This window comes from Pezoporus occidentalis, unplaced genomic scaffold (genome assembly GCF_034315485.1).
Source record: "Pezoporus occidentalis ecotype Australia unplaced genomic scaffold, CSIRO_AGI_Poc_V1 ctg21, whole genome shotgun sequence".
NCBI classification, from domain to species: domain Eukaryota; kingdom Metazoa; phylum Chordata; class Aves; order Psittaciformes; family Psittacidae; genus Pezoporus; species Pezoporus occidentalis.
The window spans coordinates 8,001,211-8,016,654 of NW_026913964.1; the positions used below are offsets into that span (position 1 = coordinate 8,001,211).

General features: G+C 35.6%; 1 protein-coding gene across 4 annotated transcripts in view; it reads right to left on the minus strand.

The window, feature by feature from the left end:
* NOVA1 (NOVA alternative splicing regulator 1) overlaps positions 1-15,444 on the minus strand; it is a 147,825-nt gene that overhangs the window by 24,958 nt on the left and 107,423 nt on the right. For 3 of the 4 annotated variants that reach the window (XM_062619363.1, XM_062619361.1, XM_062619364.1), the window contains one exon: positions 3,544-3,615. The exons of the other annotated variant lie outside the window; for it this stretch is intronic. In XM_062619363.1, the coding sequence (XP_062475347.1) occupies positions 3,544-3,615 (72 nt within the window). The remainder of the gene's footprint in view (positions 1-3,543; positions 3,616-15,444) is intronic. 4 annotated transcript variants of the gene reach the window in all.

The window sequence follows — 15,444 nt, forward strand, 5'->3', positions numbered from 1 at the left end:
TTTGGAGATGAAATTCCCACTTGAAGTTTACTGTAGAAAAGTAAAATTGATTTCCTGCTTCTGGTAAACAGAAGTAAAGCTATATTCCTCTAGCTCCAAGGGCATCAGAAGAATAGTTTCACCACTGTAGCTATATCTCTGTCACTGTTCTGTTATAAACAAAGCTGACAAAGTTCATGAGGGGCTAAAATAGAGGCTCTTAGTCTAAAAGTACAGAAAGATTGAGTTCTTTTTAGTGACAGATTAACGGGGGGGGGGGGGGGGGGGGGGGAGGGAGGGGAGGAATGCCCTAATTCTATTGCATCTTTGGTTCTTTCTTCCTTAGGAAGTTTGCAGTGCATTAATTTTTAATGTGAACAAAGGTCCAAGGAAGCTGTACTGCAAAAATAAACAAGATATTTATGACAATAACATTGACAGATGTATGTCTTCCTGGAACAAAGAAATAAAGAAAAAACACTTCCAACGCACAGATTTCTGTTGCATCTGTAACTCAGTATAACATGACGTGACAGTTCTGAAGGAACTGTTTTCTTCCACTAGATCAAACTTCTTAGAGACTATCCTCTTCTTGAGAATCATAAAATGAGTAGTTTCATGAATACTGGATTTTTCAAAAAACAATTCACCAAAAGGCAAAACTGCCATACAAAGCAGTTATGTGAACGGAGGCAAAGTGCATTATTAAAAGGAAGCCATAATACAAGCCAGATTTCCTGCCCAGCTTCCTCTGACCTCTGCTGGCAGAGATGTTTTTCTCTTGTAGTAAAAAAAAGGCCCTAGAAATTGCTCGGCCCACTATGCAAGCTCTGTCAGGGGAACATAACTGACATGATACGGTTGTACAGCGGGAAGGATTGCATCAGGTATGCTCATAAACATATGTACTTGAACATTCTCTAATTGTAATGACTTATGAGGAGCCCAGCAACCCAGTTGCAAAATCTCACTCCAACAGCAACCCAGCATTACATATTGCTTAAATCTTGCTTAATCACATTATTAATTTTGAATATAAAAAATCATCTTGTCACAATTAAAATACTATACAAAACAATGATCTTAAGTCTGATATGCTACCATATCCACACAACAGGTGCACTGTGAATTTATTACACCTTAATACTACATTTCCTGACTTCCATCCACTTAAATAAGCTCTTTCCCATTACCCTAACATAACATCTAGCCAGAAAACCCATACCTGAATGGTTATTTTCTATTGAAAATAGTGATTACATAGTGACACATCAAAACAAGTATTAGTTGTTCTCAAATACTCTCCCATTGGGTGCCTGACTACAGACAAGTTTGAGATTACTGCATTGGAACCTATTTTCGTGTGATAGCCGCAGTGCAGATGCTTTTTGATACACTGGTGCTGAATGCTAATCAGTACTACAGTCTGGGAACAATTGCCAGCTACTTATCACTAGAATGAACAAAAACGCATTAATTTTCTTATCATGTGCTTTGTGCTTCCTGTTGGAAAGGCTAGCAAGCACTAGGAAATATTAGGAGGGATAAAAGTATTACAGACCAATAAGAATTTCAAGGGTTAATGATCAAAACAGTTCCAAAAGTCACGTAAGGAACTTATTACTCTTCTTCATATATAAAAATTTAATACTGTTCAAAAGAGATCTTGATTATTTGGATGAAAACTGAATTGAGCACAGGTTATGAATAAAATGCATTAAAAGATGTAATGCGTGATAGAGGAGGACATAAAACATACATTTGCCTTAGTTTGTATATTCAGCCATATCACTTGCTAATATTCTCACAGAATGACTTTCTAATAAAAGAAGTATTTTCAGTATTAGTGTATATTCTTTATTTTAGTATACTTAGTTAATCCTCACCGAACAACTTTCTACAAAAATAAGTTTTCTTAGCTATTAAAAGGTCATTTAAAGTGTATATGCGACACGGTAATTTTGATAATTTAGAACAGATGAAAAGTAGGTACTTCTCTGATGCTAACTGAACAGCATGATCAAATAGTCTTTCCTGCAAATAAAAGCACCTTTTTCTTTTTCTCCAAATAATGATCATCAGGGTACACTCATAATTAAAAAAAAAACCAAAACAAAACACCCACAAACAGTGGGAAAGACAACACGGAATACTGAAAATACTGTAAAAAAAGACCTGTGCACTAAACATTTTCAGTACCTTCTAATTAAAATAAACAAAATACTAAAAGTAAGAGAGAGAGAATAAAGGCTTAGCAGAATGTTCATAAAATATCCTAGCTCTTGGCAAAGATTTTATCTTCGTCATTTAATGATGATGAAGCCAAATAACTGTTGCTGGAATGGAAGCAGGCTGAGGTAGAAGGCTTTCAAATTGAAGTGAGGGATATTGCAATTTATATTTTTCTTAGTAGCAGCTCTATGTGTACAATTTCTAAATTTCATTACTTTCTGTAATAGATGTCCCTTTCAACAGATAGTAATGTGTTGATCAAAGATATATTGCTCTAATATGCTTGCATTCTGTTGTATGTTGAATTGTTTCTTCATACAGCCAGCAAGCTCTAAGCAGTTCACAAAACATCAGAGGATCAGTAATTAACAACAATGTTAACTTCCAGGGGAAATCAGCTTTCTGTGAAGAAAACTTCTCTGGTATTTGATATAATTTGTGCAAGATTGATAGAAGCATTGAGCTTAACATTGTGTTAAAAACTGTTAGCACATATTATTTGAACACAAAGAACATTAACGGTACATTAAAAAATGAATTAGGTATTTATAAAGCATGAATCAGTACTAATAAGCTTGGTCTGAAGTAACTTTAACAACTTTCATAGGGAAGGCAAAAAGATACATACTATGATCATTTGTGGACATAATGAACTGGATATATTTTTTTCCAGTTAAAAGAGAAATAAATGAGTGTAATTAAAATACTGCTAAAAGCATATATGCTTTTAGCTTATGCATTTAAAAATAAGACATGAATTCAATTTACTTAGATGTGTTTAGCATGTTTTTAAAGATTTTTTTTTTTTTTACATACACTAGTTAAAGAATGTCCCTATACTACTGTCCATAAGTATGTTTCAAAATTCTTAAACTAAATAAACAAAAGAGGTCAGTCTGCCATTTCTATCTTGATGATATCAAGGTAAATTATCATGATTTTAGGAATAATTCCATTACAATTTCTAAATGATCCAGGAAGTAAATACGTGTGTGCATATATACATAAACATAGATATACCAAGAGTTACTGTCTACAAACACACCAGAGTGTATCCTTGCTATTTATTAATCAAATCAAACAAAAAAAAAACCCACTATTTTTCATGGTATTTTGCTTTCATCAGAGATTTGAAAAAGACAACGAAACAAATCAAAAGAACAAAAAAGTTTCCATTTAATTTACCAATTTCTAACAAGAGTTAGATATCTATGGTTATGGGTGTATATATGTGAATGAACGAATAAATCCTTAACCCACCATATCCTTTTCTCCAGTCTGCAAGCTGTCACCCGTGAAAAGTATGGTGTAGATGGTAGGATGATACTGTACCTGATTGGCTCTGGAGGTGGTCATGGGATCAGATGGAGAGGACTTGGTGGTAGTTGGGGAAGATGGCAATGTCTGGGAACAAAGCAGTTCAGGAGCAAATCAACCTTTACAAGCCTTAGACTGAACAGTTAAAAAAATAAATAAACCAACAAAAGTAACATAACTAGAAAATTAAAATAAATAAAAAATGCCTAAGACAAAATCTTTCTCCTACTCATTGGAACTTAATGGAATTTAAAGTCAACTGGATAAATAATGCATGTAAATATGCATGCTTATGCATGTAAAAACAAATTCATGACTTGAAATCAAGATGGTGTACTCACATAAACACTCAAAAATATGCTGACCACATGAGGAATTCTTTCCTCTCTCCTCCTCTTGGGGAAAATGAAGTCTATAGTAAACTAAAATTCCAGCAAGTTCAATGAGTGCACTAGAAACAGTTATCAGTCTACAAACAAAGAGGGCCAATGTCTGAAACAAGTTAGAAACATTTACTATGGCACCTTATAACGCACCATTGTATAGCACAGACTATAGCCAGCAAACTGTGCTCCGTATCTTACAAAAATTACACTGAAGCTATGGAGTTTTTAGCAATATACTAACTGCTAAAATATTTTTAATCAAGAAACTGGTGAAAAAATGTAAACATCAATCTCATGATGGATGAACATGCAACTAACACCTTCACAATACTATAATATAATCATGTTTAGCATTAAAACTGTTCATTTAGTTGAGCAAAGGTTAATAATTTATCATCAGGGCTGTGTTCAAAATAAACACAAAAAAGAATTAAGAGTCATATTTATTGATCAACTTTTCTAAATAAGATACATACGCTTAACATTAGTTCTTGAACATATCAAAAAGCACTGCTCTGTTTAAAAACTTTATGTACACATTTCTCTTAAAGTATTAGATCTTGACAGAATAACTCTTTTTATAAATGTGAAAACATAAGACTCCAATTTTTGAAACATAACATACAATACTTATTCAAAGCAAGTTCTTTGACAAATAAAATTTTATAAATTGTTGTAAAATATCCAAAATTACACTACTTTAAGAAAAAAGATGTTAAAATGCTATACAATGTGATTTATCATATGGTAATATAATTACTAACCAACACTATTTAGAAATAAATGAAGCAAAATTTCACACTTTCAGCAATTCTGTTACTTACAATCATTGATAGTCCCTCATAAAATAGGTATACATACTTTTGCACTAAAACTCTTAATGCATATGAGAACGTTGGGACACTGTGAATGCATAAATTTGTGATTAGCAAAATACGGGCTTGTACATATGCACACACAAATACTTTAGCTGTATGTTAAGCAATATGAAGATCCATTTTTTTTCATAGTTTGTACATAAACAAGCAGCCAAAACAGGAAAAAAATATCTTAAAACGGATCCTTATTTTGTGTTTCCAACTTGTAACTCATGTTATAAAACAATAAAAACAAAACCAGAATATATACAGCTTAAGCATTAATTGAGACTCTTTCAATAGGCTTAAATAAAAAATACTACCATTTATAGGGTATTATAAAAAAAATGTAGCTTGGCAAAATTTTGTCAGCAGATGCTATTCATTATGAAAAATCAAGACAATTTAAAAAGACTCATCCATGTGTTCCTGTGCAGAACATAGGTTCATTTGGAATGGTCTAGAATTAGTTAGAAAGAGTTGTCAGATTCCACGATAGCACTATTCAATTATAGAATTATACTTCTGATTTCAACGGGACAATGCATTACCTCTCTTACCAAAGTCTGAAATTGCAATGAACTGATTTCTACCATTTAAGCTTAAACTAACAGGTGGAAGGAGGGAATCTGCAACCAAACAGAATGGAGAACTGCAACTTATTCTGATAGGTTTTATTTATTATGGCTATATATTTAACTTTTCTCCTGAACAAAAAAAAAACCAACCAAAGAAAAAATTATAGTTCTCTAGCAAATCTCTGAAAATATGCTTTGACTAAAATACCTCAGACATTTGATAGTTCATGTGATCAACACCACTGCATACTGTGTTCTGTATTGTTTGGTATTCTTGTTTTGGTATGCTAAGCTAATTAATAAGAGGAAAAATAGTTTGTTCTTCAGAGGTTTTACTAAATCTAACTAGTGCATTTATAAGAAAACACATAGAACTCTTCAACAGTGAACAAAGACCTAATCACTGATACCACAAGTAATTCAAGAAACTGGAAGCATCACAATTTTCAACTCTTATCAATCTTCCTAAAGTACAGATACGTATGGCTGCAATGAAAAAGGACCAATGATAATAATTTCAGGTGACTGTTGAACTATAACAGCTATTAAGTAGAAGTACTGCACTATTCGATTTTTGCAAAAGCTTGTTTAAAATACAGTGGAAAAAAGGATAAACACATTTAAAAGCAAATCAACTGTATTAACAAAGTAGAATCAAGTACGGTCATACACATTTTTTTCCGAATATACACACCATTGAAAAAATACTAAAAATAGCAATAAGGTCTTTTGGTTTGTGCTTTTCGTGTTCTTTTTCCTTTGTATATCAGGTTGTTTATTTTGAGGTTCAATCTCTCTTATTTGTTTACTTACATAACTGCTTTCGGTTTTTAATATATGTCTATACATATATATAAAAGAATAAATATATAAAACCAGACAATTTGTAAAAATTAATCCTTTTTCATGCTTCTGCATAGTTACAGACACACACCTATTTATTTCTTGAATATTAAAGTAACACAAAGTAATTTCTCAAAAATAAAACAAAGAAACACAGGAATACAACATTTGTATTTTGTACTGGATGTCCACTGCCTGATATGTAATTTACTAATATACTCTCAATTACGCTGCAGGAACTTTTAGGCAAAATTACTTCTTAAAGTTGGATAGAGCTCAATAATTCTGATTTATTAAGCTGCAAAGAATAATTCTGTTTTTAAATTTGGCAAGTGTTTTGCATTAGGCAAGCACTTGAATTTAGTAGTCATTAGGCTTCTGGGAATGAGATGTATAAAGTTACTAGAAATCATAAGATGAATTTACAATACAGATCTTGAGACTGAAACATACAGACGATAATTGAAGCTTTCCTGAAATTGCCAGTTGACTGATGACAAGGTTATAAAAAAAAACAAACCCTGTCAAAATTTCTACTAAAAACCACTTCTGAGACTCACAGGGGAGAGTGGGTAAGCTATATTTTGAATAGTATATTCCAAGCAGTGATGAAATTGGTGTCTTCTATTATATTATTTCCTTTCTTATTGCTTTCCTATTAGGACAGTGAATGGGAGATTATATCTGCAAGTAAGAGAGTACTGCTTGTTTTAACTTAATCTTCTAAACCAGATGTTTGAGGAAACAGATTTTAAGTAACAAAAAAGGAGATTAATTTTAGAAATAAAAATATGTTTGAGCCACATTTAAGTTCTAGTATTTTCTGAAAGTCTAAGAAAATATTTCTTCCTTGTGTTGCCAACAAGAATTGATTGTACTGTGACAGACTGTTCCCACGCTGCACAACATACTACAATGTGCAGAAAGACGGTCAAAGCATCACACTTCCATGCTTCATATTTTTGAGTAACAGAGTGAAGATACAGCTCTATGACGGCAGCACAGAATACATATACTCCATCTGGACAGTGTTGCAAAAGGTCTCTGACCTCTATTTTAATGACTTCTTGAATTGCTTAATGCAGATCTATGTATAAATGACAAATGTCACTCCCCATATATATGTACTAAAATATTTCCATAATTACATCTTAGGTAATAAATGTTGTACTGAGAGAGTTAACATTTCTCAGTACCTATTAGTCCATTTATATATAGAATAGTAGAAAGAAAAGGCATAAAATGAAATACCATTTGAAAACAGGAGTAGCGACATGAAAGCATATAAAGAACACCATTTAAACGCGAAGATGAAACTGCATTTACAGCTTACCAATTTCTAGATTCTCACTACAGTGCTTGCCAAACAAAGGAAATCTTCATAATGACAATACCCACATTAAATTACTATTAATACTAAGCTAATACTGAGTTTCAGTCTTGTATATATTAATATTGGTGCTTTAAATCACTGAAATTCATGTGATGACAAAACTAATTTGCTTAAGCCAAGATTTTAATGCACTTTAAGAAAAGTTGGTATCTTCTTTGAATTGTATTAAATAGTTGAATACCTTCTACAGCTAAAATGAGGAACAGAGAGCACTGCAAGGCCCCACTGTGCTGAACAAATTATAAAAGACTGATTTACTGGACTTCCAACAGTATCAGAGATGAGCCTTTCTAAACAGACCACTTGCTTTGCTAAACATATTAAATCTTCTTTTCATCTGCTGTAAACTCCTTTAATCAGTAAATGATCCTAATCTTGGGGATGACTGTATAAATACATCACACATTTCAAAAATAAAATTTGGAAAAATACATAATCAAGGATTAATAATTTATTCACAACCTGGATTGTAAAAATGCTACTTTGATGACTTCAGTGATCAAATTTTACTTGCTATATTTTAATTTCTATAAAGAATAAATAAAATGCATTCTGATATTTCATCCTCTTTGCATTTGGTTTTGCTTTTGCATAAAATACTATATAGAGCATAGGGCAATACAAAAAGACTAAGAAAGCTAGAATAAATAGGTGGAATGATTACTTATAGGTGTTTATAGAGGTAATTTATCTGCATTCATGAACCCTGGGGACTTGCCTTTGAAAAAAAGAAAAGAAGGGTGGGAAGTATCATGTAAAAAAAAAAAAAAAAGATTATCTCGTGTTCTGTCTGGGGACAAGAAGGGGTAAGGAGCTTAAAGCAAACCAGCAGGTGACATTTGGATCATCAGAGCAACTTTGGATGGAGGGAATGATTTAGGATGAAGACTACTATAAAATGGACAATGAAGAATCAAGACCTTCTCTTTCCTCAAAACTTATGACAGTAACACAGAACTACTATACAAGATCTGGTTCTGTTACAGAGAAATACCAGAAAACTCAAGTAAGTAAACAGACACACTCATCAAAACACGTAAGATAGGGTCTAAGCATCATGTCAAAAAAAAAAAAAAAAAAAAAAAAAAAAAAGGAAAAAATGTAACCTTTTGATTCTGGACTACTTTGGGATTTGGAAAAATACCACCAAAACTACAAAGCCGTAACAATGTGTGAGATAACTTCAGGATTTTCCTTCTGCTAAAAATTGCTGGTGTTCATCCCCCAGCAAAATCTTCTGTTTGCATTCCACTTTTGAAGTACATACAATGAAGAGTTAACGGTCAGCTACAGAGTTAACTGTGTTCATAAAACACGGTTTCACATATATATATTGAGATTACATCCAACACTGATGAAATGTAACAGAAAATTAAAACAGATATCTGGCACCAGAATTAAGAGCACATGAGGGACAAGATAGAGCATACATATATTTATGGAATGCTAAACTTCTGCCATGGCAGGTATAGAACTGTCTCTCTAGCAAATAATGACAATTTTTTTTGTTGTTTTGTTCTCACAACTTGTAAACACAACTGCATATCTTACTACTCACTGCAGAATGGTAACTGGTGCGATCTTCCACCTATAGTCAAAGTGAGAAAAGTTTATGAAAAGATCTTTGACTAGATGAAGAGACAAAACTACTAGATGATCTACAAAACTACTTCTGATTATCTCAAATAAAAAGGTAGAGTTATTTTCTCATATTCTATAGTTTAGTAAGGTTCATCAGACTGTTGTCTTAAATGGATGATAAAAAGAAAAAATGATCATCAGAAGTGAGAGGCATTTTAAGAAATCAATGAAGGTTTCTTAAGGAAGGAAGGAATTGGGGGTATTGGTGGATACAAACCTGAATATGACCCGGAAGTGAGCACTCACAGCCCAGAAAGCCAACTGTATGCTGGGCTGCATAAAAAGAGCTATGTCTAGGAAGTCAGGAAGTGATTCTCCTCCTCTATTCCGCTCCCGTGAGACCCCACCTAGAGTACTGCATCCAGCTTTCAGGTCCCTAGCATAAGAAAGACCTGTTTGAGCTGGTCCAGAGTAGGCCCATGAAGATGCTCAGACGGCTGGAGCACATTCCCCCTAAAGATAGGCTGAGAGGGTTGTGGACTTTAAGCTTGGGGAACAGAAGGGTCTGGGGACACCTTATAGCAGCCTTCCAGTACCTAAATGGGACCCATATAGAAGATGGCGAAGGATATTTTTTATCAGGGAGTGTAGTGATGGGATGAGGGGTAACATTTTACAAATTGAAAGAGGGTAGATTTAGATTAGATATTAGGATTAGATATCTGATATCTTTACTGTGAGTACTATGAGGTACTGAGATACAGGAACAGGTTGTCCAGTGAAGCTGTGCATGTCCCATCCCTGGCACTGTTCAAGGCCAGGGTGGACAGGGTTTTGAACAGCCAAGTCTAGTGGAAGGTATCCCTGCCAATGATGGGGGGTTGGAATTAGAAAGGTTGGAAATTTAAGGTCCTGTCCAACCCAAACTATTCCATGATTCTATGAAGTGTACCCAAGCCTTTACAGTCTGAAAAATTCTTATTCAGTACTTAAAAAAGCCCAACACCTCCATTAGGGCCTGAATTTTCAGATCTGTATTCTTACCAGGTTCTATTTAAGCACTTCAAAATAAAACTTTTGATTTAAAAATTATGAACATTTCATTTTTTATTTTTGTTGATCAGCATTTCTGAAGTAAAAGTAGTAATTTTCAAAAGAATAATGTGAATTTACAAATCTGAGTTCAGATATACAGTTTTGCAAATTTTGAATACAATGTCTGGGACCGTGATTAATGAACAGAAGTTAAAGGCTCATGAGAGTTAACTATCTAGTAAAGAGCTGAAATTAAACTGGCTCCAATGAAAATACTAATTGGAAGTTTTATACGTGAAAGTTTTACTGTTGATTTTCAAGGATGAAATTCTGAACCTTGTGTCTATGCTTCAATAGGTAAACATTTCATAGAAACAAAGAATGATTCTGGTTGGCAGGGATCACAGAAGGCTAAACAATGCAAACTCCTTTCTTTAAAATCAAATTAGCTGTAAAATCACACATCCCCTTTTCACATAATGCACAACTCTGCAATGGCCATCTCTGATTCCATGGGCTTCCTGGACAGGCTTCTATAACAACTGCTACCTCTAAAACATCTGGAAGGAAAATTCTATTAGCTTACAAAGAAGATGCAATAGTTTCTGAAGAGGACGATGTGATAAGAACACATTATGCAGCCTTTTCCATTGTTCAATGGACATGCTATTAATTTAGAGGTGAAATTTAAATCTTCGTATGCTAATCTTCAGCATGTTCAGGAAGCTGCTGAGTAAGATTCCATGGGATACCGCCCTAGAGGACAGGGGGGCCCCAAGACTGTTGGCTGCTATTCAAGGATCACCTGCTACAAGCTCAGGACTGTTGCATCCCAACTAGAAGGAAGTGCAGCAGGAGGGCCAGGAGACCTCCTTGGATGGATAAGAAGCTGCTAAGGAAATTTCAAAGGAAAAAAGAGGCTTACAAAAGGTGGAAGCAAGGACATGTGGCCTGGAAAGAATACAGAGATGTTGTCTAGGAAGCTAGGGACCAGGTTAGGAAAGCTAAGGCCCAGTTAGACTTAAACTTGGCTAGGAATGTTAAAGGTAACAGGAAGGGATCCTATAGGTACACTGCAAATAAAAGACAGTGTAACATGGGCCCTCTCCAGAAGTTATCAGGAGAACTGGTTACACAGGACTGGGAGAAGGCTGTGACTCTTAATGACTTCTTTGCCTCAGTCTTCACTGGCAAATGCTTTAACCACACTACCCAAGTCTTGGAAGGCAGATGCAGGGACTGTGAGAATGAAGACCTTGCGCCCACTGTAGGAGACCATCTTAAGAACCTGAACGTACACAAGTCCATTCGACCTGATGAAATCCATCTGCAGGTCCTGAAGAAGCTGGCAAATGAAGTTGCTAAGCCACTGTCCATCATATTTGAGAAATCATGGCAGTCAGGTGAAGTTCCTGATGACTGGAGAAAGGGAAATATAACCCCCATTTTCCAGAAGGGGAAAATGGATGACCCAGGGAACTACAGACCAGTCAGTCTCACCTCTGTGCCTGGCAAAATCTTGGAGCAGATTCTCCTGGAAGGCATGCTAAGGCACATGAAAAACAGTAAGGTGCTTGGTGACAGCCAGCATGGCTTCACTAAGGGGAAATCCTGCCTGACCAATTTGGTGGCCTTCTATGATAGGGCTACAGAACTGATGGACGGGGTAGAGCAGTTGATGTCATCTACCTGGACTTGTGCAAAGCATTTGACACTGTCCCACACGACATCCTTGTCTCTAAATTGGAGAGACATCAATTTGATAGGTGGACCACTTGGTGGATAAAGAACTGGGTGGATGGCTGCACACAAAGAGTTGTGGTCAATGTCTCTAACTAGAGATCAGTAACAAGTGGTGTCCCTCAAGGATCGGTGTTGGGACTGGTCTTATTTAATATCTTTGTTGCTGACATGGACAGTGGGATTCAGTGCACCCGCAGCAAGTTTGCCAATGACACCAAGCTGTGTGGTTCAGTTGATAAGCTGGAGGGAAGGAATGCCATCCAGAGGGACCTTGACACACTTGTGAGGTGGGCAGATGTCAACCTTATGAAGTTTAACCATGCCAAGTGTATGGTCCTACACCTGTGTCGGAGCAATCCCAGGCACAGCTCCAGGCTGGGCAGAGAAGAGGTTCACAGCAGCCCTGTGGAGAAGGACTTGGGGGTGCTGGTCGATGAGAAAATGAACATGAGACGGCTTCAGTGTGGGCTCACAGCCCAGAAAGCCAACCGTATCCTGGGCTGCATCAAAAGGAGCGTGACCAGCAGGTCGAAGGAGGTGATCCTGCCCCTCTACTCTCATGAGACCTCACCTGGAGTATTGTGCGCAGTTCTGGTGTCCTCAACATAAGAAGGACATGTAACTGTTGGAACAAGTCCAGAGGAAGGCTACAAGGATGATCAGGTGCCTAGAGCACCTCCCGTATGAAGACAGGCTGGGAAAACTGGGGCTGTTCTGCCTGGAGAAGAGAAGGCTGTGTGGAGACCTCATAGCAGCCTTACAGTAAGAGGGCTTATAAGGATACTGGGGAGGGACTCTTCATTAGGGACAAGGGGTAATGGGTTAAAACATAAACAGGGGAAGTTTAGATTCGATATAAGGAGGAAATTCTTTACTGTAAGGGTGGTGAGGCACTGGAATGGGTTTCCCAAGGAAGCTGTGAATGCTCTATCCCTGGCGGTGTTCAAGGCCACCTTGGACACAGCCTTGGGTGACATGGTTTAGTGTGATGTGTCCCTGCCCATGGCAGTGGGTTTGGAACTAGATGATCTTAAGGTCCTTTCCAACCCTAACTATTCTATGATTCTATGATTCTAATTATAAAGCTGAAACATCTCAGGCTCCTGATCCCCTTATGAAACCTGTGTTCTGTTCCTCCTGATTAGAATATGGTCTGGAAGAGCCGGTGTGACACTCCAAGTAATAAAAGAGAGAAAAGGGAGATGAGATGCTTACAGCAGTTTCTGGGAAGTAAAAGGGCACAGGAATCAGTTGGTTACTGTTGAATTTTACATAGGAAACAGGAGATGGCTGACATCTACGAGGAGATTACCTATGTTATATAGATATAAAAGATGCAAATATTTGTCAATTAAATATCTATCAGACTTGCCTGGAGAAGAAAACTACCTCATATCTACTGATTAATCCTTAGGATTAAGAGATGTGGAAAGATGCAGTGGAGAAAGCTCAAAGGGAACCAGACAGACTTGTTTAGAAATCTTCTAGTGCTGAAAAGGTTGATAGAGAGACCAGAAAGTTTGGCCAGTGACTTACACTAGTAAGGAGAAATGCTAGGCCTGATTCATCCTCCATGTACACCCATGCCTTTTCTGAAGACAGAAAGTGCTGAAACTTAAGCAGTCAGAAAAGGGTTTACCTACTGTCCGTCTTCATTGAAACTGCAGCTAGAAGGTATTTCCTTTCTTAGCTCACTTCTCTGAGGTGAGTGCTGGTAAAGCAGTACAGGAAAAAGAAACGAGGATAGGGAAATGAGAGATGCATATACACATGCACGGCACTGCAAGGCTTTAACTACAGGTATCGTCATTCATGGGGAGAAAACTACCTTTGCTCTTTGGTAGGAACAGTTAGAAAACCAACAGAAGTATCTTCAAAGTCCCTAATGAAGATAAAATTTGTTATTACAAATCAATTCTCAAACTCAAAATGCTAAGTCTACTTTCTTCAATCTACGATGTAATACTTTGGGGTGACAAAGTTCTTAGGTAATATCTAAGACAGAAGGAACCATGTTAAAGTTAGTGTAAAAGAAGAACTTGTAATTCATAACGCTTATTTTTTGCCAAGTTAAAAATGGCTTGTATTATACATGAAATAAGATACAAGTTATTCTGACATCAGCCAATAGTTTACTGCAAACTCTAAGAACTAATCTAGCAATTTCACTTATTGGTAAAAAGCCTGAATTTTAGATTCATTGAGTCAGTATTTATAATATATTAATTTATCATGAATAGATACTGCGTCATTAAAAGAGAAGTTAAGTAACTCATTGTGGCTAAAACTGCTCAACACATGTGCATGCATCTCTCCACCTACTTGCAGGCACATAATTATGCACCTGTATGTATACAGGCAATACATTTTAAAATTTCAAGACACAGAACCAGCCATAAGTCACAGACCTTTAAATTATACATTGTGTTTAGTCTGTGTCTTAACTTCACTAGCAGCAGCTCTGTTAAAACATGGAATTATGTTCAAAAATTCCAAAACAAACAGCAAACCCCAAAACAAACAACTACCCCCCCCAACAAACAATATTAAAAATATATATTAAAAAAAAAAACAACAAAATGCAAACAAAACAATTTCCCCTCCCCCACCTCAACAACTTAAAAAAAAATTTTCTAGAGACTTACTGTGGACAAGCTGTATCAATTTCAGATACCAGAGAGGAAGTACTTCTGCATGTCTCACTAGCCAGGGTCTGTAATCTAGTTTCTCAGAATCTTACTGACTTGCCTAAAATTTAGCTTAATTTCACTGAGAAGGGGGCACTTTTCATGGTAACAGGGGACACTCATTTCCCATTGGGTTAAGATGTATTGGCATAAAATCTAACATTTTTATGAGCAGAAAGTTCACTCAAAATACTGATCACTTCGGCTTTTTCTTCCTATCTCAGGCATAATAATTTTAATGTCTAAATAACTGAGAAACTAATAATGTAAAATTGGGGCTTTTCTTTTTAGTATTTTCTTATAAATTATCTAGGCTATTTTTTATTTAAAAGTACCATATATACAGAAAAAAACAGAAGTAAATATTAGAAAAAAATATACAATGGCTTATGCACAGTTGCATCCACCTAAAGCAGTCTGATAGTTCTGAACTCATCCAGTTCAAACACATCTTCATATAAGCATTCTGTATATGTCACTATATATGAAGTAAGGTAATACCATACAATTACCAAATTACTTTATCGGACACTGAATCTGCTAGCACAGAAGGACGAAACAATCTTTTCCTATATAGGACAGGTGAGAAACTAAAATCTATCCTATATAAGATAGAAAGACATGACAAAATTTCACTAATGTTCACTCATTTCTTCCTTTTTCTTACTCAATACAATGGAAAAATAATTAAAACTCCTGTATGACAGATGTTTCATATTTCCTTACAGGACTTTTTTTTTTTCCTTTTTTAAATTAACATAATTAAAATTGTTTTGGAAAATGTAATGAACTATGGAATACTAGACCAATAAT